Below are 21,802 nucleotides of genomic sequence, written 5' to 3'. Positions count from 1 at the left end.
CCGTGGTCGGTGGAGCGAGCCTCCCCGAGGACGTGTGTGCCTCCAGAGCTGCTCGCGAGGTGGTGCAGATCACGTGCGCTTGACCACTGAGGCTGCTGGTGCCCCGCCCCTGCCCTGAGTACCGTGGGCCCGAGGTCCCCCTCAGTGGTTACTGGTTCTGAGAACAACTGTTCATCTTGCTTGCGCCTCTCTCTGGAGCCATTCCTACACCAGCACCGCTGAGGCCCCGGGGCAGGAGGGGTCACAGCAGCACCGGGCTCCTGGGTGGCATGAGGGAGGGCCAGGTGAGTGACAGGAACAGAGAGGCCTCAGTCGACCCAACGTGGTGATTCTGATCATCAAGGACCCGCTTCATGGCCACGTGGTTTCTTTCCTCACAGTCAGAGGTCAGGGTGACAGTCTAGTGGGGGTCAGACTCCCAGGCCCCGCTGTTGGGAGACCAGGCCCCCCTGAGTGGCTGAGGCCTTTGGGGATACCGTTTATTTATTTTGGTTTGCTTGCGGGTTTTTGTTTTTTTTTTAAAGTCACCGAGCTGCAATCCGGCCTCAAAAAAAATAAGCAGAGCCAACCACAGGATGCAGAAGAGCAGGTCTGCCCTGGAGCGCTCACCCTCTGCCGGGCGTGGCCCCATGGGCTCGGCGAGGTCCAGCTGCCTCGGGACCGGCACGTCTGCGCCTGCAGAAAAGTCCCTGTGCCCAGGGTGATGCAGCTAACCCGTCTCCAGCAGCAAAGGGAAGTAGGGGCCCCCAGCCCCACGTGCCCAGCCAGGCGGGCACCAGCGCCAGATGCCAAGACTGTGTGGTTTTTAATTGTCTTATTTATTTAAATATGAAAGACCATTTCACTTCTGCCCAGTGAGTCTGAAAGTTGGTCCCCTGGGGGATGACAAGAAAGCAGCTGGCTGAGGGTCAGAGAGCGGCAGGGTGGCTCTCCCCAGGAGCGTCCCGGAGCCCGGCCTGATCCTAGGGGAGACGCTGCTGCCTTCAGAAAAGCTGTGAGCCCCGTGAGCCCCACCTTGTGCCCTGATGCCTCTTCTGGTAAGAAGAGCAGTGGGTCTCAGAGCCACACTCCTCGTGGGGAGGGACAGGTGGGAGCCAGGAGAGTCCTGGCCCTCTGCACTCTGCCCCGGGGCCTCAGCTGCCCTGCGAAGCCCTCTGAACGGGGCAACGTCAGCCTGGGCAGAAAATTAACAGCCCCCACCCCCCACTGAAAACAAGTACTGGGCCCTCATGGGGCCCGGCTCCTTCAGCGGAGATGAGGAAAAGCCGCCCTCAAAGGGGCTCCTGGTCACAGCTCACTGCGTGTCGCCTTGGCCACGATCACCAGCTTGGACAGCTCAGCCTTGAAGGCCCCGGGCCTGTGGGACACTGCAAAAGAAGAAACCCTTGGTCAGCCCTTGCCTCCGCAAATCCTCCGTGTCCTGAGCCGGGTGCAGCCGACGACGGGAGCAGGGCAAGGCAGGGGAGCAGCCTCCCAGTGGACTCCACAGGGAAAGGCCCCTGGCCCTGGACGTCTTACGGGTGAGGGATAGGAGAAAGGCGGGGAGGCTGTGGGACTGTCCTGAGGGCAGTGGGAGGCCATGGGAGATGTCGACGTGGGAAGAGCCGTGGTCATTTTTGCCACACTGAGAATGGCTGGGGTTTGGAGGTTTGCACTGGCAAACTTGTCTGACGCTCTTCGGGCAGGATCAGGGAACCTGGCCGCCCCCCGCTCTGCACACCCAGCCTGCCCCCCACTCCCTGTCCATCCTCACCGCCTCTGCTCCCTGGGGCTCAGGGTCTGCAGCAACCCAATCCCCTCTGTCCTTGATCTCCACTCTGAACGGGCCCCTGCCCCCACCCGGAGGACCTGCGGGCAGGTCGAGCCTCCTTCCAGGCCCTCCTAAAGCCCCGCTTATGCTGCCCATTCCCCTCCCCTCCCCTCCCCTTGGTGCCTGGTGACGTCCACGGCCACATGGGTTCCTCATCTCTCCCCCGTCCTTCAGGACCCTCGGGGCTCCCCGACTCGGCTCAGCCCCGTGTTCACCGTCTCACTCACTCGTCCCCCCCTTGCTCTCGCACCCTGAGCCGCAGCTCGGGTGCCTAGCCCCCCTCTTTCTGCTCAGCATCTGGCCTGCATGGCTACAGCTGAATGGGGGTCAGAGGCCATGGGGGTCTCAGGGCCTCAGGAGGTGACCCCTGCCTCCCGTGCCATGCATGCACAAGGTCCCGACCGCACTGCTTGAAGCTGTCACGGAGCCCAGGACGGCCAGGCTGTGTAGGCGTCAGACCCCGCGGCCCCTGCTCCCCGGCCTCCTATGGAGCTGAGTGTCCCAGGACGCAGCCCTCCGAGGACAGACTCTCATGCTCTCCGCTCTCTGCTAGGGATTGGGCAACTGTGCCTGCCGCCCGTGAGCGAAGGGTGGTTTCTACATTTTCAAATAGCTTTAAGAAAAATGGCATCCTGTGATATGGGAAAGTGATATGACATCCACAGTTCAGTGTTCACGAAATAAAGTTTTATTAGAAGGCAGCCACCCCCATTCACTGGCTAGTGGCTTATGGCTGACTTTGCCCTGCGGGGGCTGGGTCGAGTTGTTTCAAAGGGGGCCCCAAAGCCGAAAATATTTACTAGGTGGCCCTTTGCGGAAGCCGTTTAGGGATGGCAGGCTCCTCTCACCACAGGGCCCCTGGATCGCCCTCTAGCGGGGGTCTTGTCCCCTCTCTCACCCACTCCCTGCTTGAGAACCTGGATTCCAGCTCCACAAACCCCTCTACATACCTGCTGTTTTGGTCACTTCAAATTCCTCGTTTTTCAGGGGCACATCGCTCTCTCTTTCAAAAGCAGCTTTCGACTGAAAGGGAACAAGTGGCAACTTTTCTAATTGGGAAAGAACACGGCTCGCTTGGCTTTGCAGAGCAGCAGAGACTAAAGCTGCATGCTTCTGCTGAAGAGCCGCGTGATGCTTTTTTAAGCACATAAAAGAGAATCCAGCAGAAGCAGTGGGTTAATCCACTTAAGAGATTGTCAACTAGCTTAAAACTTCATGCCTTCCCTGCAAATCGAAGGGAATTTTTTTTTTTAGTTAATTTATGGAAATGATACTAGCATGGCAGTCTCTTGCACGTAATTTTTAAACAGCCGAATTGTGTCTTTTTCAAATCGGTAAAAATAATAGAGTTTCAAAGTAAGAAGGGACCCCAGAGAGTGATTAGTTAACGGTCTGATGGACAGTCTGATGTGTCATTGGAGCGGCCACAGTCCCCGTTATACAATCAGACCCTTGCTGGGGTTGCTGGGAGGGAATTTTGTAGATGTGACAGAGGTTCATCCTGAGCTGACTTTAAGTAAAAGAGATTATCCTCAGGGACTTGGGTGGGCCTGATTCAATCAGGGGGAGGGCCTTCAGGGCAGAGCTGAGGCTTCCCTGGAGGAAACCCCCAAAGCCAGGCTCCCACAGTGGTAGCCGATTCCTGGCAGCGAATCTCTTAATGCCTGTCTCCTACTGGTTCTGCTTCTTGGACTGATAAGGTGGTTTTCAAACTGTTTCGGACCCAGATGGAGAAGCAGGGGTGGGCTCTGCAGAGTGGCTGGGCTCTGGAGTGGGGGCCGTGGGAGTCAGGAGCGCAGAAGGTGCTGGGTGGGCTGTGAACCACAGGTCACTGGAGCCAAGGGGCGTGGGGCCCTCCCGACACCAATGAGCCGCACACCTGCCCCCTGGGCCAACTTCCACCTTCACTGCCCCTGTCCCAGGGCTGAGCGCCCTTGCCCCCCGACTTCCTGTTGGCTTTGCCAGCAGGGGGCACTGGTGGGAGGCTGGCGGGCCTTACAGGAGGGAGGCCAGGTGTCCCTGGGGGTCAGCCGGGTTCCCCTCTGGGCACCGTAACCCCGGCCCCCTGCGCCTCCAGGCCTCCCTCTAAGGGCTTGGTGTCCATCTCCTCATTCCCCCCCCGCCCCCCCGGGGTCTCCAAGTTGCAGTCCCTGGTGGCCCAGCCAGGCGGCCACCCCATGTGCAGGTGACACTCACGTAGGCCATGCCGTACTCGATCTCAGCACCCCGCACCTCCGCCTTGAACTGCGTAAAGTACAGGTAGGACTTGCCCTGGGGCCTGCGAAGAAAGGTCGGGCGATAGGGTCAGCCCAGGGCTGCGTGCCACCCCCCCCCCCCAACTCTCCAAGATGGGATTCCCTGCCAGGCATTTCTGGGAAGGACAGATGGGGCGCCCTCAATGTGACCCACTGTTTCCTCTTTGCCAGGATGCTCTTCCGGCTCGTTGATGGACAAGCCTCTTTCCCCTTCTGGGTAGGAGCTGTTCTAGAACGGGGCCTCTCGCATCCACTCAGAACACTTCTCATCCAGTGGACAACATCCCAGCTGTGCGCTAGGGGTGAGGCCGGGCCACATCCCGGGGGTGAGAAGTACGGGGGTTAACTAGGAACAGGAGGGTGTCGGGCTGAGCGTGTCCCTGGGGGGGCCGCTGGGTGGTCAGCTAAGAGGCTGCGGGCTGAGGACCCTGCTTTGGGCCAGTGCGGCCTGGGTCTGTGCCCAGGTGGAGGGCTGGTGCTCACGAGCCTGTGTGAGACGGTGGTCTACAGGCGGGGGGATGCAGCCCTGATAGCTAACCTGTAATTAGGGAACCCCCCACCCCGGCTCCCTGCCTCTGGGATGCTTCTCTCTGAGGCTGGGAAGGGGCACAGATAGGGTCTCCCCTCTCAGCGGGGCTGACGGTAACGTGTTGAGGATGCAGGGCTTCCGCCCCCACGAGAAGCTCCCCAACAATACTTGGTACTAAAACGCCTGCGGTTTGTAACGCTTCGAGCAGGAGACGGGGATTCTGCGCCAATGCCTGCAAGCGTGTTCTTTAACTAAATGTCGCTGTCGCTGCTCTCTAATGTGTCCCGTTTCTTGATCTGTCCCCTATGTTGACCCCGGTCCCCTGAGGGTGAGAGCGCGGCTGGGACTTCTATGTCAGGCGCGTGGCAAATGCTTGAGAAATCTGTTCTGCTCGGGCGACACATTCCAGGCCGTGAGGCCCAGGGGAGAAGGGCCAGGAATTGGTGAAGCTCCATCACCCTCCCCCCCGTCAGAGGGCCGAGCACCCCCTTCTTGGGCTCATGGAGCTGGGCTCCAGGAAGCGGGATTATGAGAAGGGTGGGCACAGCGGGAGATTAAGTTCTGGAGCAAGGAATGTGACTGAGGTGACCACGAAGGGGGTGGCATCTGGGGAGCCCGGCCCCTCTCCCGGGGCTGCAGCCACTGCCTAGATCCCACCTCCCAGTCCCCCCGCCCCCTCTCGGCCTCAGTGTCAACGTGCTTCCCTGGGAAGCCCTCCTCGCCCTCAAGTCCCACACAGGACAGCACCCCCTCTCCCGCCTGCGACCCTCCAGGGGCGCAGGGCGCCGTCAGTATGGGTACCGCCCAGAGCGAAGGTGTCTCGTCCGGGAGGAGATCCCACCACCGGACCCCCGCTCACCTCCAGATGGTGCAGGTCAAGTGCTGGTGGTCTTCGCTGGTCCCCAGACTCATCTGCCACTTCTGGGGAGAGAGGACAGGCAGGTCAGTCCGGGACACACAGCCTCGCTATCATATGTCTGTCCAAGCCCACGGCACGCACCACACCAGGAGTGAACCCTGATGGCAACTCTGGACTTGGGGTGATGGCGTGTCCGTGTAGGTTCATCAACGACTGTCACAAACGTCCCACTCTGGTGGGCGATGGTTGGGGGGCAGGGGTATACAGGAAATCTCTGTGCCTTCCGCTCCATTTTGCTGTAAAAAATAAAGTCTATTGGGAACGATAAAAACAAAAATAAAAGAAGGAAAGACAATACACCCATGCTTGCTTGCATAAGCATAGAGCAGTCCTCGGAGAAGATGCAAGATTTTAATAACCCCGGTTACATGTAGGACGTGGGTGGGAACTGGGCCGACAGAAGGCACTGGAGAGCTTCTTATGTTTTTTTCTTTTTGAATGACGTGTGTTAGCTTTTTTATTTTTATTTTTTTGGCCGCACGGCATGCGGGATCTTAGTTCCCCAACCAGGGATCGAACCCATGCCCCCTGCAGTGGAAGCGTGGAGTCCTAACCACTGGACTGCCAGGGAAGTCCCTGTGTTAGCTTTTTTTTTTTTTTTTTTTTTTTTTGATAGGTAAGAAATGGATTTATTTAGAGAGAAACACATTCCACAGACAGAGTGTGGGCCATCTCAGAAGGTGAGAAAGGCACCAGGGTACGGGGTTGTCAGTTTTTATAGGAGTGGGTAATTTCATAGGCTAATGAGCGGGAGGAGCATTATAGCTATTTTAGGAAGGGGTGGGGATTTCCAGGAATTGGGCCACTGCCCACTTTTATTTATTTATTTATTTATTTATTTATTTATTTATTTATTTATTTATGGCTGTGTTGGGTCTTCATTTCTGTGCGAGGGCTTTCAGTTGCGGCAAGCGGGGGCCACTCTTCATCGCGGTGCGCGGGCCTCTCACTGTCGCGGCCTCTCCCGCTGCAGAGCACAAGCTCCAGACACGCAGGCTCAGTAGTTGTGGCTCACGGGCCTAGCTGCTCCGCGGCATGTGGGATCTTCCCAGACCAGGGCTCGAACCCATGTCCCCTGCATTGGCAGGCGGATTCTTAACCACTGCGCCACCAGGGAAGCCCCCTGTGTTAGCTTTTATAAAAAATTAAATTAAAAAAAATTTTTTTAAATGGTTCCAAAACACACCGCTACCAGTTTATTCTCATTTTCAGGGCCTCTGAAAACCCGGCCAAATGCAAGGTCTGGTGACCTGCGGCGTTTTTGTGTTTTGCTAGGAAAATGAGAGTGTCCCATCCTCTCCAGAGAGTAAAGGTGGAATACGATTGCTGATAATCTGGTTAAAGGCCAGAGCTTTTCCATTAATAGAAACAGGGCCATTTGTATGTTAATTATAATGCGAGTAAATGGTGACTTGGAAGTCTTTTGCCTGCAGCATGAAGGTAGAAGCCAATTACTCAGGTGGGGCAGGCATGGCAAGGGGACCTGCCCAACACATTTATTTTCTATTTAAAAACTCCTGCCCAAGGTTCCAAGGCCTCTGAGCACCCGGAAACAAGTTTTACGCTGTGAAATATATCTGGGATGGTTTTCCATAGCTCTTAAAAGATTCATGAAAATGAGGCTTCTTTTTTAAAAAAAAAATTTTATTTATTTATTTATTTGGCTGTGCCGGGTCTTAGTTGCGGCATGCATGCGGGATCTACTTCCCCGACCAGGGATCGGACCTGGGTCCCCCGGCATTGGGAGCTCGAAGTCTTAACCATTGGACCACCAGGGAAGTCCCAAGGCAAACATTTAAACATTTTTTTTTTTAATTACGAAAGCAAACGAAATTAAAACCAAGAGCTTCTTAGCAATAGGGTCAACATCCCTCTGAGTGGTCTTGTTATATGACCTTGACCTTGGTCTCGAGGCCACAGGCCGGGGTGGGCAGTAGGCGCCCTTGGTAAGGCTCAGGTTTTGGCCTCAGACACTCACACGAGGGTGTGTTTTGGGGCAGCCTGTTCAGCCCGAGCCTCTGTGACCTTCTCTGGGAGGCTAGGGGGCTCAGGATCTAAGTGGCCGGGTGTAATCAAGGACAGGTAATTGGTAACCGCTGTTATTTTTTATTAGGAGACAAGTAACATATGGTGAAATGGACCCATTTCAGTGTCTGTTCTATGAGTTTTGACAAATGCACACACTGTGTATCCACTGCCCAATCAAGATACAGATCAGTTCCATCTTCCCAGTTATCTCTCCTCCATCCCTCTGGAGTCAACCCCTTCCTGCAAATTCCTGGTAACCACTGATCTGCTCTGTCCCCATAGTTGTGCCTTTGCAAAATGCCACCTGAGTGGAATCACACAGGACATGGTCTCCTGTGCCGGTTAGTCTCACTCAGCCTAACGCATATCAGATTCACCCATGTGGCTACATGTATATCAATAATTCACTTACCTTTAACAGCTTTATTGAGAAACAGTTTACATAACATACAATATGAGGTTTCCCTGGTGGCGCAGTGGTTAAGAATCCTCCTGCCAATGCAGGGGACCCAGGTTCGAGCCCTGGTCTGGGAAGATCCCACATGCCGCGGAGCAACTAAGCCCGTGAGCCACAACCACTGAGCCTGTGCACCTAGAGCCCGTGCTCCACAACAAAGAGAAGCCAGCGCACCGCAACGAAGAGTAGGCCCCGCCTGCCGCAACTAGAGAAAGCCCGCGCGCAGCAACGAAGACCCAACACAGCCAAAAATAAATAAATAAATTTATATTTAAAAAAAATACATGTATAGACGATATGCTTTTAAAGTGCATGCTTCAACGCTTCCTAGTATGTTCAGAGCTGTGCAACCATCACCTGTATCTAATTCTCATCACCCCCCAAAGAAGTCCCATCCCCATGAGCAGTCACCCCCATCCCCTCTCCCAGCCCCACCACCACGAAGCCACTCTCTGTGTCTGTAGATCTGCCTGTTCTGGACGTTTCCCATCAGTGGAATCACACCCTGTGTGTCCTTCTGTGTCTGGCTTCTCTCACTGAGCATCGTGTCCTCAGGGTCCATCCACGTTGTAGCGAGTGTCAGTGCTTCTCCCCTTTTCATGGCTGAGTGATGTGCCCATGTGTGAAGGGACCACACTGCGTTTATCCATCATCAGCTGGGGGACACTTGGGTTGTTTCCACTTGTTGGCTACCATGAATCAGGCTGCTATGAACATTCACGTACAAGCTTTGTGTGGACACAAGTTTTCATTTCTAATGGGTAGATACCGAGGAGTGGAAGCATGGGGTCGTATGTTTAACTTGATAAGAAAGGGCCAGTTTTCCCAAGTGGCCGCATTCCCGCCAACCTTGGACGAGCTCTCTGGCTGCTCAGGATCCTGGCCGGCGCTGAGATGATGAATAACCCTGTGTCTGCTGTCACCCGGCACCAGCCGGCCTCTCAGGTGACCCTCTGGAGAAACGAACCACTGTCAGAGCAGCCTGGCCTCCCGCTCTCCCCAAGCCCAGCCTGCATCCCGGGCCCCCTGGGAGCCCACACCACAGACCCATTTCCCCTCTGTTGACGATGGCTCTAGAGAAGCGCCACTTGGGCCTCTGGGGCTTCCGTTCCAGCTGCTCCGAGGGGCATCTTGGCGGGGCCCCCAAGTGTGGCCAAGCGGATCCCGGAGAACATCTTGGACGGCCCCTGCACGTTTGCTGAGAATCCGGCCGGCTGTTTGCTCCTAAGCAGGCGGCAGGCCCGCAGCCAGAGAGCCCGTGGGTCGCACCGTTGGGTTCACGCAGCTCTGCAGTCGGCCCGTGGTCTCTCATGATCACAGTTCTAGGCCGCTGCTGCCGGAACAAGTCGGTGCTGGACGTGTCTGCTCTGCTCTTAGGTGTTTCCTTTAGGATGAATCCCCTCCTCCCAAACGGGAGAATCAAGCCCGATGCTGGTTTTAGAATTTGTGACCCAGCCGCCTTTCCAAGAGTGAGCCTAGGTCTCTCCCCCTACGCTGCAGTGGAATGTCCATCCCAAGGGTCCCGTTAGGGAGGCGCGGGCGCTCTTTTCCAAGCTGCTGGCGACGCGAGGCGTGTCCTGGCTCAGGGCGGCGGTCAGGGGCCTGCGCCTTGGGGACCTTGGTCACGTCCCAGCTGGGGGAGCCAGGGCAGTCTTCAGCCTCTGGGCCACCGTGTCCTCATGTGTGAGGCGGGGATAAGGACAGCCTCCTGGGGTTCTGAAGAGGAAACGAGACGTGTATCTCTCCCAGCACAGCGCGGGCCGCCCGACAAACACCAAGGCGATGGTGCTATCACAATTTTATTGTATGATGAATTGATCATCTACACAACAAAGGGGGCATGGAAAGGCCTGACTGGGGGAGGAAGGTGCTTTGGGACTGATCTGGAGCTCGTGGCAGGGCACGGCTGGACCAAGGGGCCTGGATCAAGGGAGAATGCTCCACCACTTGTCACCATCCCACAATGGAGTGGACCACTTGGAGAAGCAGCGAGGCCTGGAGGTGGCCAAGGAAGGGGCGGACGATCGCAGGATGCCTGCTGTCCTGGAGGCAGTGGGAAGGGCGGCGATCCTCCCCAGCAGAGCTGCAACCCCCTGGTGACACCGCCGGGAAGGGTGTCACCAGGCGTTTGCTACATTTTGTTAAAATACTGTTGCTGGGGGACTTCCCTGGCGGTCCAGTGGTTAAGACTCCGTGCTTCCAATGCAGGGGGCGCTGGTTCAATCCTGGTCGGGGAACTAAGGTCCCACATGCTACGCGGTGCGGCCAAAAAAATAAATAAAATACTGTTGCTAGGAATCATTTACTTTTATTTACAAACTGGAAATATCCAAAGTAAGGAGTGCATTTCATGTCACTCTTGCCCAGTGGTTTTCACTTGGGGACCCTTTTGTTCCCCCTGTGGACACTGGGGTTGGGGGGGGCGGCTGCTGGCATCGAGTGGGTGGGCACCAGGGAGGCTGCCCAGGACGGCCCCCCACAGAGAGCGACCCCGCCTCTAAAGTCAGCAGTGCCCGGTGGAGCGGGGGAACTCGCTCTCACCGTTTTTTGTTTTTTTTTGTTTTTGGCCGCACTGCCCTGCTTGCAGGATCTTAGTTCCCTGACCAGGGATCGAACCTGGGGCCACGGCAGTGAGAGCGCCGAGTCCTAACCACTGGACCCAGGGAATTCCCGCTCTTGCCCATTTTAATGTGCTGCCCTGAGTCGGGGAGTGGGGGTGGAAGAGAGGGACTCAGAACCAGGATGCTGGGAGGGGTAGGCACGTGACAGGCAAACATGGAGCGGTCCCCAGGCAGCCTCCATCTCTGGGACTCTCCGTTGTTATGGGACACAGTGCCATAGACTCTTCTGGAAGGACAGTAGTGTTCCCTACAGTCTGAGGGTTGGGGAGGAAAGCACAATTTAGGGGTACAAAAGATGCTTTACACTGACTTTCGCAGTGACAATTAATTCTTCCTTTTCAATGATCTTTCATTCTTTCTAACAATCACGAGGAGAAAATCTGTTTTGTGTCTCTTCTCAAACACGTGTGCTGCCCTCCCTTCAGACAGAACCAAGCGGCGGTGTCTAGCCAGAATTTAACAACAGTATTTTATCCTCAGAGTATTTATCTGTAATGGTGCATTACTGGCTGTAACAGTAGTCTATTGCTGTGTGTATTCGTTTCCTGGGGCTGCTGGAACAAATCACCACAAATTTGGTAGCTTACAGCTGAAATCTGTTCTCTCACAGTCTGGAGGCCAGCAGTCCAAAATCAAGGTGTGGGCAGGGCCGTGTTCCCTCTGGAGGCCCCAGGGGAGAATCCTTCCTGCATCTTCCAGTTTCTGGAGGCTCCAGGTGTCCCTTGGCTTGTGGCCACATCACTCCACCTCTGCCTCCATCTTCACATGGCCTTTTCCTCTGTGTGTCTTCTTTTTATCAAATCTCCCATGTGTGTCCCTTACAAGGATGTGTGCCACTGGATTTAGGGCTCACCCGGATAATCCAGGATAATCTGTTCATCTCAAGATCTTTAACTTAATCACATCTACAAAGACTTTTTCTTAAAAGTCACAGGTTCAAGGCATTAGGATGTGGACATATCTTTATGGGGGGGGCCTCATTCAACTCACTACACTGTGTGACAAATTACCACAAATTTAGTAGCATTAAAAGCTGTGCCGGACTTCCCTGGTGGCGCAGTGGTTAAGAACCCGCCTGCCAATGCAGGGGACACAGGTTCGAGCCCTGGTCCGGGAAGATCCAACGTGCCGCGGAGCAACTCAGCCCGTGCGTCACAACTACTGAGCCTGCGCTCTAGAGCGCGCGAGCCACAACTACTGAGCCCACATGCCACAACTACTGAAGCCTGTGCGCCTAGAGCCCATGCTCCTCAACAAGAGAAGCCACCGCAATGAGAAACCCGCGCACCGCAATGAAGACTAGCCCCCACCCGCCACAACTAGAGAAAGCCTGTGCGCAGGAACAAAGACCCGATGCAGCCAAAAATAAATAAATTAATTAAAAAAAAAAAAGCAACGCCCATTCATTAGCTCACAATTCTGTAGGTCAGAAGTCCGGGCATGGTAGGGCTGGGTCCTTTGCTCAGTCTCATAAGCTGACATCAAAGTGTCAGCCAGATTGCGTTCCCACCTGGAGCGCTGGGTCCTCTTCCAACTCATGTGGTTGCAGCAGAATTCATTCCTTGCGGTTGGAGGACTGAAGCCCTCGTTTCCTTGCTGCCAGCCGGGGGCCGCTCTCAGCTCCTGGAGACCACGTCCTCCCTCCCACGTGGTCCCTCAAAGCCAGCTGTGCTGCACTACGTCCTCCTCGTGCTTCGAATCTCTCTTACCTCCTCTTCTGCCTCCAGCTGGAGAGAACAGCCAGCAAGGAACTAGGGACCTCAGTTTCACACCGAAAGGGACCGAATTCTGCTAACAACTGGAATGTGTCTGGACGAGGGTTCTCCCCAGAGCCTGCAGGTGAACACCCAGCCCAGCTGACACCTTGACTGTCGCTTTGTGAAGCACCCAGCTGAGCCAACCGGGACTTCTGACCTCCAGAACCGTGGGATAATAAATGGGTGTTGTTTTAAGTTGCTCAGTCTGTGGTAATTTGTTACTCAGCACAGAAAGTGAACACAGTACCCTTAATAGAGGCTCATGGGAATGGCAGAGTCACGTCTCACATCCTTCCTTCTATCCAGACGTTTGTTCACTCCGTGGAATTATGAATGGAATCTGCCATCACTATGTAACTTAAGCACTGTCTTTTATTGGTTAGGTAAGAATAGTCTGATGTCCAGTGTCCCCTAGAGAGCATCTCTGTATGACAATGGATATTGTCGTACTAAACCACGTAGAATTTTGAACAACTCACCTCATTGGTCCCTCCTTGAGATGCGTAGGTGAACACACAGGTATATTTGTCCTAGAGAATGGAAGGGAAAAAAAGTCTCGGTAGGAGATAATCGTTAGTGCTTGAGGTACAGGGTCTCAGGATGTCCTTCTGAGATCCAGAATCAAGAAGATCCTGCTTTTGAGTATCTGCACTCAGAGAAAGGAGGTGGAGCCAGATCCCTCTGGCCAGCCCTGCAAGGCCTTCCAGTGTCTGCAGATCTGGAACTCCCGCACCTGTCTCCCTACTTGGGAGATCCTGGGTCAGGACAAACAACCCAGATGGCTTCTGGGGGATGAAGAACAGGAAAGGGGAGGTCACACCCCCCTCCAGCACCCACCCGTCTAGGAACATGAACTTTGGAAGCAGGGGCACCTAGGGGCCCATCTCTGCTCCGCTGTGGACCTTGGACAAGTGCAAAGCTTTCTGAGCCTCTGTTTCTTCATCTGTAAAATGGGCCTCACATAAAGAATTTGGCACAGTATCCTTTGGTTATAAGGAAGTACTCAACAAATAGTGATGATTGACATCGTTGTTACAGGCAGGGAAAAGGAGACTGGGAGAGGAAGCGACTTCTCCAATAAGCTAGGGACGGGCTAGACTAGACCCAGGCCTGCTACCTCCAGGTAAGGAGGGCCTGGCCCCACATTTCAATGAAAAAGACGGGGGGGCCTTGTGCAATGGAAGGAAAGAGCAACGCCTGTCCACTTCCTCCCTGGTCAGAGCTACAGCGGGACGACCTTCTGCAGGCCCTGGAGGCATATGCCCATCAGCCTCCAGCTCCCCTCTCCCCATCGCTGGGCCCTTCCTGCCCTCCAACAGCGAGGGAGTCTCCTGGGTCTGGGGGATAGGGCTGCTTGGGCACGCTGGGCATGAGACAGGAATTAGGCACAAGGCTAGTGACCCAGCCCTCCCAAAACCGCCAGCCCCCCCAAAACCGCCAGCCCCCAGGAGCCCCGCCTCCCTTCTTAGTTCTGTCAGGCCTCGCTACCAAGTCCCGCCCTCCATCCTCAGGCCCTACCCACGCCGGTCCGCGACCCCTCAGGCCCCGCCCCCGCCGGACCGTTTCCCCCCCTCCCCCAAATCCCGCCCCGCCGGTCCGCGCCCCCTCCCCCCCAGACCCCGCCCCGCCGGTCCGCGCCCCCCTCCCCAGGCCCTGCCCCCGCCTGCACCATTGCTCAAGCCCCCGGGGTGGCTGAGGCACATACCCCAGGGCCCACATTCTGGGAGAAGGAGTGCACCACGCCGCCGGGCCGCACGTCAAAGGCCACCGTCGTGGGCTCAGACACCGCCCGTGCCGGCCTCAGCGCCACGGCCACCAGGAGCAGGGCGGCCCACCAGCTCACGGCGCCGCCGCCGCCATTCCTTCTTCTGCTGGGCGCCGCCATCTTGGGATCAGGTTCGCTGGGCAGGGACGGCGGACGGAGCGCGGCGAGGGACAAGTGGGGTGTCCGCCGGAGGCCACGTCGGCGTCCACACGACCACGTGATCCGGAGCGCCCCGCCCATCCGGCCCGGGCCGCCATCTTGGGGCGGGGCTTGGAAGTACAGGGAGGGTGCTGGGGTGCGTGAAATTGGAACAGGTTCCTTGGTTTAGGGTCCATTCGTCTCTCACTAGGCAAGTGATTGACCCTTCAGCTCCTCCAGTTCGTACATGTACAAGGAGTGAAGGAAATAAAAGATCACCACTAATATTCAGATTAGTACATATAGGCAGAATGAGGGAAATGACAGATCACCGTTGAGCAAACACCTCATGATTGTTACAGCCAAGATCCGTGGATCGCTGCTAAAACCTGGTGGGGGAAACGTATGGTGAGAAACAGGATATTTGCGTTGTCTCAAAGTATTTTCCCCCCAAGATACATATTAGTTACAAAGGGAAAGTAGTAATTTTACAGTGGTGACACCATCTTTAGCCTAGTGATCAAGTCAACGTCGCTGAAAATGAGACAGTGACACCATGGAGCCGCCAACGGGATGCAGAGAAGGACATTCTCAGTGCCACGTCCGTGGAATTCCTGTCCAAAATGGACGACCTCAGTTTAATCAAAGCAAATAACCAAATGAACCCAAGTTGAGAGACATTCTACCAGGATAACTGGCAGTACTCTTTAAAAGTGTCAGGAAAGCCAAAGACTGAGGAACCATCACAGAGGGAGGAGACCAAGACATGGAAAGGAAATGTGGGATCCTGGATTGGCTCCTTGCCTTAGTCTGGGCTGTTATAACAAAGTCCCACAGACTGTCTGGCTTAAACAACACACATTTATTTCTCACAGATCTGGAGGCTGGAAATTCAAGATCAAGCCTCTGGCAGAATTGGTGTCTGGTGAGAGCCCATTTCCTGGTTCACAGACTCCATCTTGCTATGTCCTTACATTATGAAGGGAGAGAGGGAGCTCTCTGGGGTCCCTTTATGAGGACACTAATCCCATTCATGAGGGCTCCACCCTCATGACTTAATCATTTCCCAAAGACCCCCCCCCCACCTCCTCATACCATCACACTGGGTGTTAGGGTTCAACATGAATTTGGGGGCAGGGGACACAAACAATCCGGGACCAGAAAAGTGACATTAGAGGGAGAAATGGTGAAATCCAAATAAGGTCTGTATATTAGATAATAGGATTGTATTGATGTTAATTTCCTGGCTTCAATAACCTGGCTTGTACCACAGTGACGTAAGATGTTCACATTAGGGGAAGCTGGGTGAAGGGCATTAGGGAACTCCACTATTTCTGCAGAAATAGCTCCCTCTTTGCAGCTGGCTGCTGTGGACCCGTTAGGAATTGACTCCATAAATGGGAAGCCAGCAGACCTATTCTGTGTTAAACACAGCAGGATTCCCTTATATCTCCATATCCTCAGTGCTGTGTTTGACCAGCCTGTCGCTATGAAAGATTCAATTAGTGGCCAAGCGCTTTTGCTAACAAGGTATTTCAGTTGTGAGTGGTCTTGAGTTTCCTACTCAAAGAGGGGTAGGTGTGTGTGTGTGTTTTCAGAAAGACTGAGCCCCAAGCCTCTTGTTTCTCCATTTTCCTTTTTGCCTCCAAAAAACAACAAACAAAAAACTGAAGGGATTAAAAGAAAAAAAACCCATCATTCCCAAGATCCTGCTTTTTGATCATGACATGAAATCTAGCAGTCATAAAGGAAGAAAAGATTTGATAACACAGGTATCACGACTTTTCTCTCCGTGGTCAGGACACCATAAACAGGGTGGGTGAGGACATAATAAAGAGGATGCATGAAGGAGCTCCCTTGTGGTGAATAAACAGCTCTGTATTTTCTTTTTTTTTTTTTTCTTTTTGGCCGCAGGGCATGTGAGATTCTAGTTCCCTGACCAAGGATCAAACCTGGGCCCCCTGAAGCGGAAGCACGGAGTCTTAACCACATGACCCACCGGGGAAGTCCCCAACAGCTCTGTATTTTGACTGTGGTGGTGGTTCTAGGAATCTGTACAGGTGACAGTGTGGAATAGAACTACACACACACAAATGAGTGCATGTGAAAGCTGATAAAATCTGAATAAGGTCTAGAATCTAGTTAATTGCGTCATGTTCACATCAGTTTCCTGGTGTGACAGTGTGCTAGGGTTAGGTAAGATGTAAGCTGGGTGAATGAAGGGTACACGGGACTCTGCACTGTTTTTGCAACTTCTCATGTGTCTATAGTTGATTAAAAAAAAAAACAAAAAAAAAGAAACAGAGGCTTCCCTGGTGGTCCAGTGGTTGGGACTCCGTGCTTCCGCTGAGGGGGACATGGGTTCGGTCCCTGGTTGGGGACCTAGGATCCAGCATGCCTCGAGGTGCGGCCAAAAAAACAAAACACCATACAGCATTATAAATCAACTATACTTCAATTAAAAAAAAATAGAGAATTTTAAAAATACCATAAACATGTTTGAAAGGCAAATGACAAACTGGGAAAGTATCTGCATACGATATGAAACGGGTTTTTATGTCCATCGCTTATGGGTTCTTGCCAGTTAGGGAAGAGCTGAGTGCTTCCACCAAGAAAGGGCTCGAGCATGTACACGGGCAACCTGAAACAGAGCGGGAACCCTCCCTCAGATGGAAATCCCACCAGTGGTGGAGAAAACAAGTGGCCCTGTATCAACCATGAAGAAAACAAAGGTCTCTTAACCTGCCACCTCCAAGACCAAGACCTTCTGCCAGCAGACACTTGTCCTTTTGTAGCTGCCCGTCACCCATTCCCCCCATGTCCCTCCCCAGGCCTTGTTGTCCGGGCAGGAATACAACTGACTGAAGTTTGGCCGATGGATGCTGAGTACTGACCTAGGGAGGTAGGGGTAGTAAGTTCCGATGAAGAGCTCCTGCTTGAGGGGCTTCCCTGGTGGTCCAGTGGTTTAGACTCCACACTTCCACTGCAGGGACTGTGGGTTCGATCCCTGGTTGGGGAACTAAGATCCCAAGTGCTGTGAGGCACGCCCTGCCCCACCCCACCCCCCCCAAAAAAGTTCCTGCTTGAGACAATTGCAGGACGCCGGCTGCCAAGCCTCGGGGGGCAACCCCAGTGTCCCCTTTCTCACCAGCTTCTGTCATTCTGTGACTTGTGACTAGTTGCCTCTCCACTTTCTTTGACAGCGGATTAAGGGGGCAAGACATCTTCTTGTTCCTGAGATGATTTTAAACATTCACTGGCTGAGATTCCTACCCATAAAACATTTTGAGATCAGCAACACAGTTCAATTTGCAACATGTATGACCATGGACTGATTTCCTTCATATATAAAGTGTGTCTACAAATCAGTGAGGTCAATAGATCAAAAGAAAGGTGGGCAAATGATTACTCCTAAACAAGTGTCTTAAAGCATGAAAATATTCGTACACGTAAAAGAAATGTGGGGGGCTTCCCTGGTGGCGCAGTGGTTGGGGGTCTGCCTGCCAGTGCAGGGGACACGGGTTCGAGCCCTGGTCTGGGAGGATCCCACATGCCACGGAGCGACTGGGCCCGTGGGCCACGATTGCTGAGCCTGCGCGTCTGGAGCCTGTGCTCCGCAATAAGAGAGGCTGCGATGGTGAGAGGCCCGCGCACCGCGATGAGAGGTGGTCCCGGCTTGCCACAGCTGGAGAGGGCCCTCGTGTGGGAACGAAGACCCAACACAGCCACGAATGGGGTAAATAAATAAATAAAGGAAAAAAAAAAAAGAAATGTGCATTTGAATTACAGTGAGATGCCATGTGTCACTCCTAAGATTGGCAAAAATAACACGTAATGAAGGAATGGAGGAGCAAGCACACTTCACCAAGAAGTGTGTACACTGAGGCATTCTTTAGAAGGTAATTTGCAATATCCTTTAAAATTAAAAATGAACATGCCTTTTTATAATGCTAGGAATTTACCCTATACACTCAGACATATGCCCCAACCATGTACAAGGCTGTTTGTTGTAGGATCCTTTATACCAGGGGTTGGTCAATTACAGCCTGTGGGCCAAATCTGGCTGGCTGTGTGGCTTTGTAAATAAAGTTTTATTGGCACACAGCCACGCCCACTCATTCACACATCACCCGTGGCTGCTTTTGAACTGCAAGGGCCAGAGTTGAGCAGTTGCAACAGAGACTGCCTGGCCTACAAAGCCTGAAATATTTACCATCTGGCCCTTGACAAAGTCTGTTGATTTATATGAAAAGCCCAGAATAATCTGTTATCCCTTGATAGGTGCCTGGCAAAATAAATTATGGCACATTCACAGGGCAGAATAGAAAGCAGGTATTAAAAAGAGAGACTGGGGAGGGGTTACCTCTCAGGAGGGAGGGCGTATTTTTCCTCTCTATATCCTTTTGTACTGGTTTGTTTTATTCTTTAAGCCATTAAAAATAAAACTGGACCTTCCGAAAGGATGGAGCGGGTGATGGCACAGGGAGAGGCTACCGTGCTATTAGAAACTCAAGTACCAAGAGTGCCCTCTGCGCAGGCATGGTCTCAGGTCTCGTAGTCTCTCAGCTGTAAGGACAGACACGAAGAGGGGCACGGCCTGCCCTCCCTTGTTGGTGTGTCCTGACCCCCAACCGCCAAGTCAAGTCTCCGGACAAGGAGAGGTGCAAAAGGAAGTAAGGGCCAGGCCACCCGTGACGCCCTGGGCTGGGCACCTTGGAGGCACCCACGGGCTGCCTCAGGACCTCTGGGACTGTCCTTACTGGGCCAGTTGACTGAGGGGTGGGGCATCTTCCAGCCACGACCTGGCACCCCACACCCCCACTTCGTGCCAGGGCAGCACCGCTGAGCAAGCAGCGCCCCCATCCTTCGACTGCAAGGACTGCCATGCCCTTGGCTCAGCCTCCTCCCAGGACCCCCGCCCACTCAAGGAGCCCCCATCACCAGCCCCAGGGGTTCAGAAGGAACCTCAGGCAGGTGGCGACGCTTCCATCTGGAATCGTTTAATGAGTCTACTTCTTACACGCGTAATTATAAAAGAATAAGAATCGACAAAAATATTTTCTTTCCATAATGTGTAGAGGTGGTTCGTCTCTGGTGGGGTTTTTTTTTGTATTGTTTTTTTTCCTACCCGCCCCTGGCAGAACTCTTGGCGGGAGGGAAAGGAAGGAGTAAGGATAACCCTGAGGCGGGGAGGGTTCCACTCCCAGCCCTGGAACCCCGGTCTGGGTGGGCGGGCCAGGCAGAAACGTGTGCCCGGAGGGCTGGGCTGGGGAGGGGGCGGCAGCCGCTGAGCAGCCGAGAACGGGGCTGGGCGCGCTTCAGAGCCTGCCTGAAAGCCGGGCCCGACGGCTGCCCCGCTTCCCCGCGCACCGCTCACGGCCTGCCGGGCACGACTCCCGCTGTGGGCTTCGGGTGCTGGCTGGGGTGAATCCTGTGGCCCGGCGGCAGACCCCGATTCTAGATTTAGGCACCCCTTGCTTTCTGTCTTTTAAATAATTAAGAAAAATGCCCACCCCCCAAAAGAAAAACAAAACGAAACACAAATATGAAGTGGGCGGGTGGGGAGGAAAGGCAACCGCATGCTTCTGTGTCTGTGTCGGTGGCCGGGCTGGGCCTGGGGGTCTCCGGGGCAAAGGCCCGGCCCCTCCGAGTCTCTTCTGGCCTCCAGTGCCCAGTGGAGTTGAGGCTCTTGCTCCTGGACGACAGGGAGAGGAGGGATGGCTTGAGGAAGTGCCTCGTGGACGTTGGCCTCATCTCTCCACCCTGGCCACGAAGAAGCAGCAGGCAGAAACCCCAGGAGCGTTAACGAAAACAGTAAGTGAAAGGCATTGGGGCGAAGGCTGCAGCTCCTGGGGCGGGCGGGGCGGGCGGTCTGGCGGGGCCGGTGGGAGGAGGCGCTGTGCAGGGCCTGCGGGGCCGCTCGGTCCCTCCTGCCTCGTCCCCCACGCCCATCCTGCAACGGTGGCGGCGGCGGCGAAGCCACTTGTGCTCTGACTGTGCAGGCCCCGCATGTGGCGGCCCGCGGGCTCAGAGGTATTCCTGTAGAAAGTGCAGCAGTGTGACTTCATAGTGCTCGCCGGACTCGGGGCAGCGGATACTGTGTCTCTCGTTGGGGTAGATCTGGGTGGACAGAGAAGGCAAGGCTGGTGGCACCGAGGCACCCCTGCACCCTGTGCTCCGCTATCCCCGAACCTCTCCACCCCCAGCTCAGAGCATCTCTCCTCAGGGCCTCGGTCCCGCCCCCGGCCCCCCGCCCCCCGGGGAGGGCACTGAGGGACCCAGGTTCGAATCCCCCCTCCACGGCCAGCTTGCTGTGTTAGCTCTGGGCAAGTGACAGCCTCCCTGACTGCAGCCCCCCATGAAAGCTGAGCGAAGAATTCAGACCCTGTAGGGTCTTTGTGGCCTGGGCAAGCTAAGGTCTCAAACACAGAGCACTTGCACATACGAAAGCCTTAAGAAACTGTGCTGCTTGCTCTATCCCCCAAACCCAGGGAGCTGCAAGGAACCCAGCTCCGCGGAGTGGCTGGGGCTTCATGTGTCACAGACGTTTGGTGCCTCCGCCTGAGCCACGTTCATTTCATCAACAGGCCCCGTTGGGGATTATACACGCTAAGGCCCCAGGACAGCCTCTCCACCCCAGGCTGTGCCAGGTGTTTTCCTGGGTCTGCTCACCACCTGAGGGGGGGGTCATCCCCAGAGAGAAGCGGCAGCACGCTGGTGCCAAGGGCCATGCCCAAGGAATCACCCAGTCCCTGAGACCTGGCTGAGCGCATGTCCAGGCTCTTGGGTAGATGGTGACAAGGATGCAGGTCTTGCCTCTGGCTACGAAATGAGGGCTCCTACACCCCAACAGTTCTCGGAGGAGCCCTAAGAGCTCATGGGGTAGGTGTGAAACCTGCTCCAGACTCTAGGAATGCATTACCCTAGGAATGCATCAAACTGCCCAGAGATCTCCCCTCCTCCACCCTTGCCTTGATGAATCCATCCTGGATGAATCACAAGTCTGATCATATGGTCCCCAGCTCAGAGGTCCGCAAGGACTGGCCAGCCTGAGATCAAGACCTGGACTCCTGGGTCCTGCTGCCCCTACAGCCTCACGGGCCCCACTCCTTCCGGGCCCGGGGCAGCGGCACTACCTGGGACAGACCCCGCTGCACCCACCCCTTCATGCCACCCTGGGTCCTGGGTGTCTGGTTACTTCCTCCTTCTGGGCAATGAGGGCAGGGAGAGGGTCCATCGGCTCCCCACCGTGCTCCCAGCCCCCAGTCCCAGGCCTGACATCCGACAGCAAACGTGATGCACCAACAAGCTGGGGCTGTCAGCCTCCAGGCCAACTGCTGCCCGGTGTCTGAAGAGGAAGGTGGGCGTGCTCCATCTCCCCCACGCGCAGCCCCCAAGGGACCGTCTTGTCTCACCTTCAATTTCCCCTGGGGAGGCAGGGGCTCAAGCCTCTGGGCCCCCCTTGTGTGCCAAATGCTTTTCCTGAGAGAACTCATTTCACCCTCACAACCTCTGGGAGGCAG

At 54.9% G+C, this 21,802-nt stretch overlaps 2 protein-coding genes across 3 annotated transcripts in view; both read right to left on the bottom strand.

The window, feature by feature from the left end:
* Positions 1–799: 799 nt before the first annotated feature.
* Positions 800–14,323, bottom strand: MYDGF (myeloid derived growth factor). Of its 2 annotated transcripts, XM_082379265.1 has the most exons (7): positions 14,082–14,323; positions 12,856–12,906; positions 12,329–12,346; positions 5,454–5,515; positions 4,007–4,088; positions 2,761–2,833; positions 800–1,367 (listed from the first exon to the last, which is right to left on the bottom strand). In XM_082379265.1, exons 1-7 carry the CDS (start codon positions 14,259–14,261, stop codon positions 1,288–1,290), a joined length of 546 nt encoding a protein of 181 aa, XP_082235391.1. In that variant the 5' UTR covers positions 14,262–14,323; the 3' UTR covers positions 800–1,287. The 2 variants fall into 2 exon arrangements, with proteins under 2 accessions (XP_082235391.1, XP_082235392.1); XM_082379266.1 differs by lacking the exon at positions 12,329–12,346 and having other exon boundaries at positions 14,082–14,318.
* A 1,837-nt stretch (positions 14,324–16,160) lies between these two features.
* DPP9 (dipeptidyl peptidase 9) overlaps positions 16,161–21,802 on the bottom strand; it is a 44,012-nt gene continuing 38,370 nt past the window's right edge. The window contains exon 22 of the mRNA XM_082379229.1: positions 16,161–20,399. Coding sequence (XP_082235355.1) covers positions 20,307–20,399 — 93 coding nt within the window. The 3' untranslated portion in view covers positions 16,161–20,306. The remainder of the gene's footprint in view (positions 20,400–21,802) is intronic.

The sequence above is a fragment of the Balaenoptera borealis genome (assembly GCF_965194805.1).
Source record: "Balaenoptera borealis genome assembly, chromosome: 2".
Lineage (NCBI taxonomy): Eukaryota > Metazoa > Chordata > Mammalia > Artiodactyla > Balaenopteridae > Balaenoptera > Balaenoptera borealis.
The sequence above is the reverse complement of the archived record's forward strand: the minus strand, read 5'-3'. Positions and strand labels throughout refer to the sequence as shown.

Bases quoted from the DNA above. Each gene is read 5' to 3' on its own strand.
- MYDGF (XM_082379265.1), bottom strand. From the start codon at position 14,261: ATGGCGGCGCCCAGCAGAAGAAGGAATGGCGGCGGCGGCGCCGTGAGC. The intron at 12,907-14,081 runs GTATGTGCCTCA...TCCATTCTCTAG, and splicing joins CCCAGAATGTGGGCCCTGGG to GACAAATATACCTGTGTGTT. The intron at 1,368-2,760 runs GTATGTAGAGGG...CTTCTTTTGCAG, and splicing joins TGAAGTGACCAAAACAGCAG to TGTCCCACAGGCCCGGGGCC.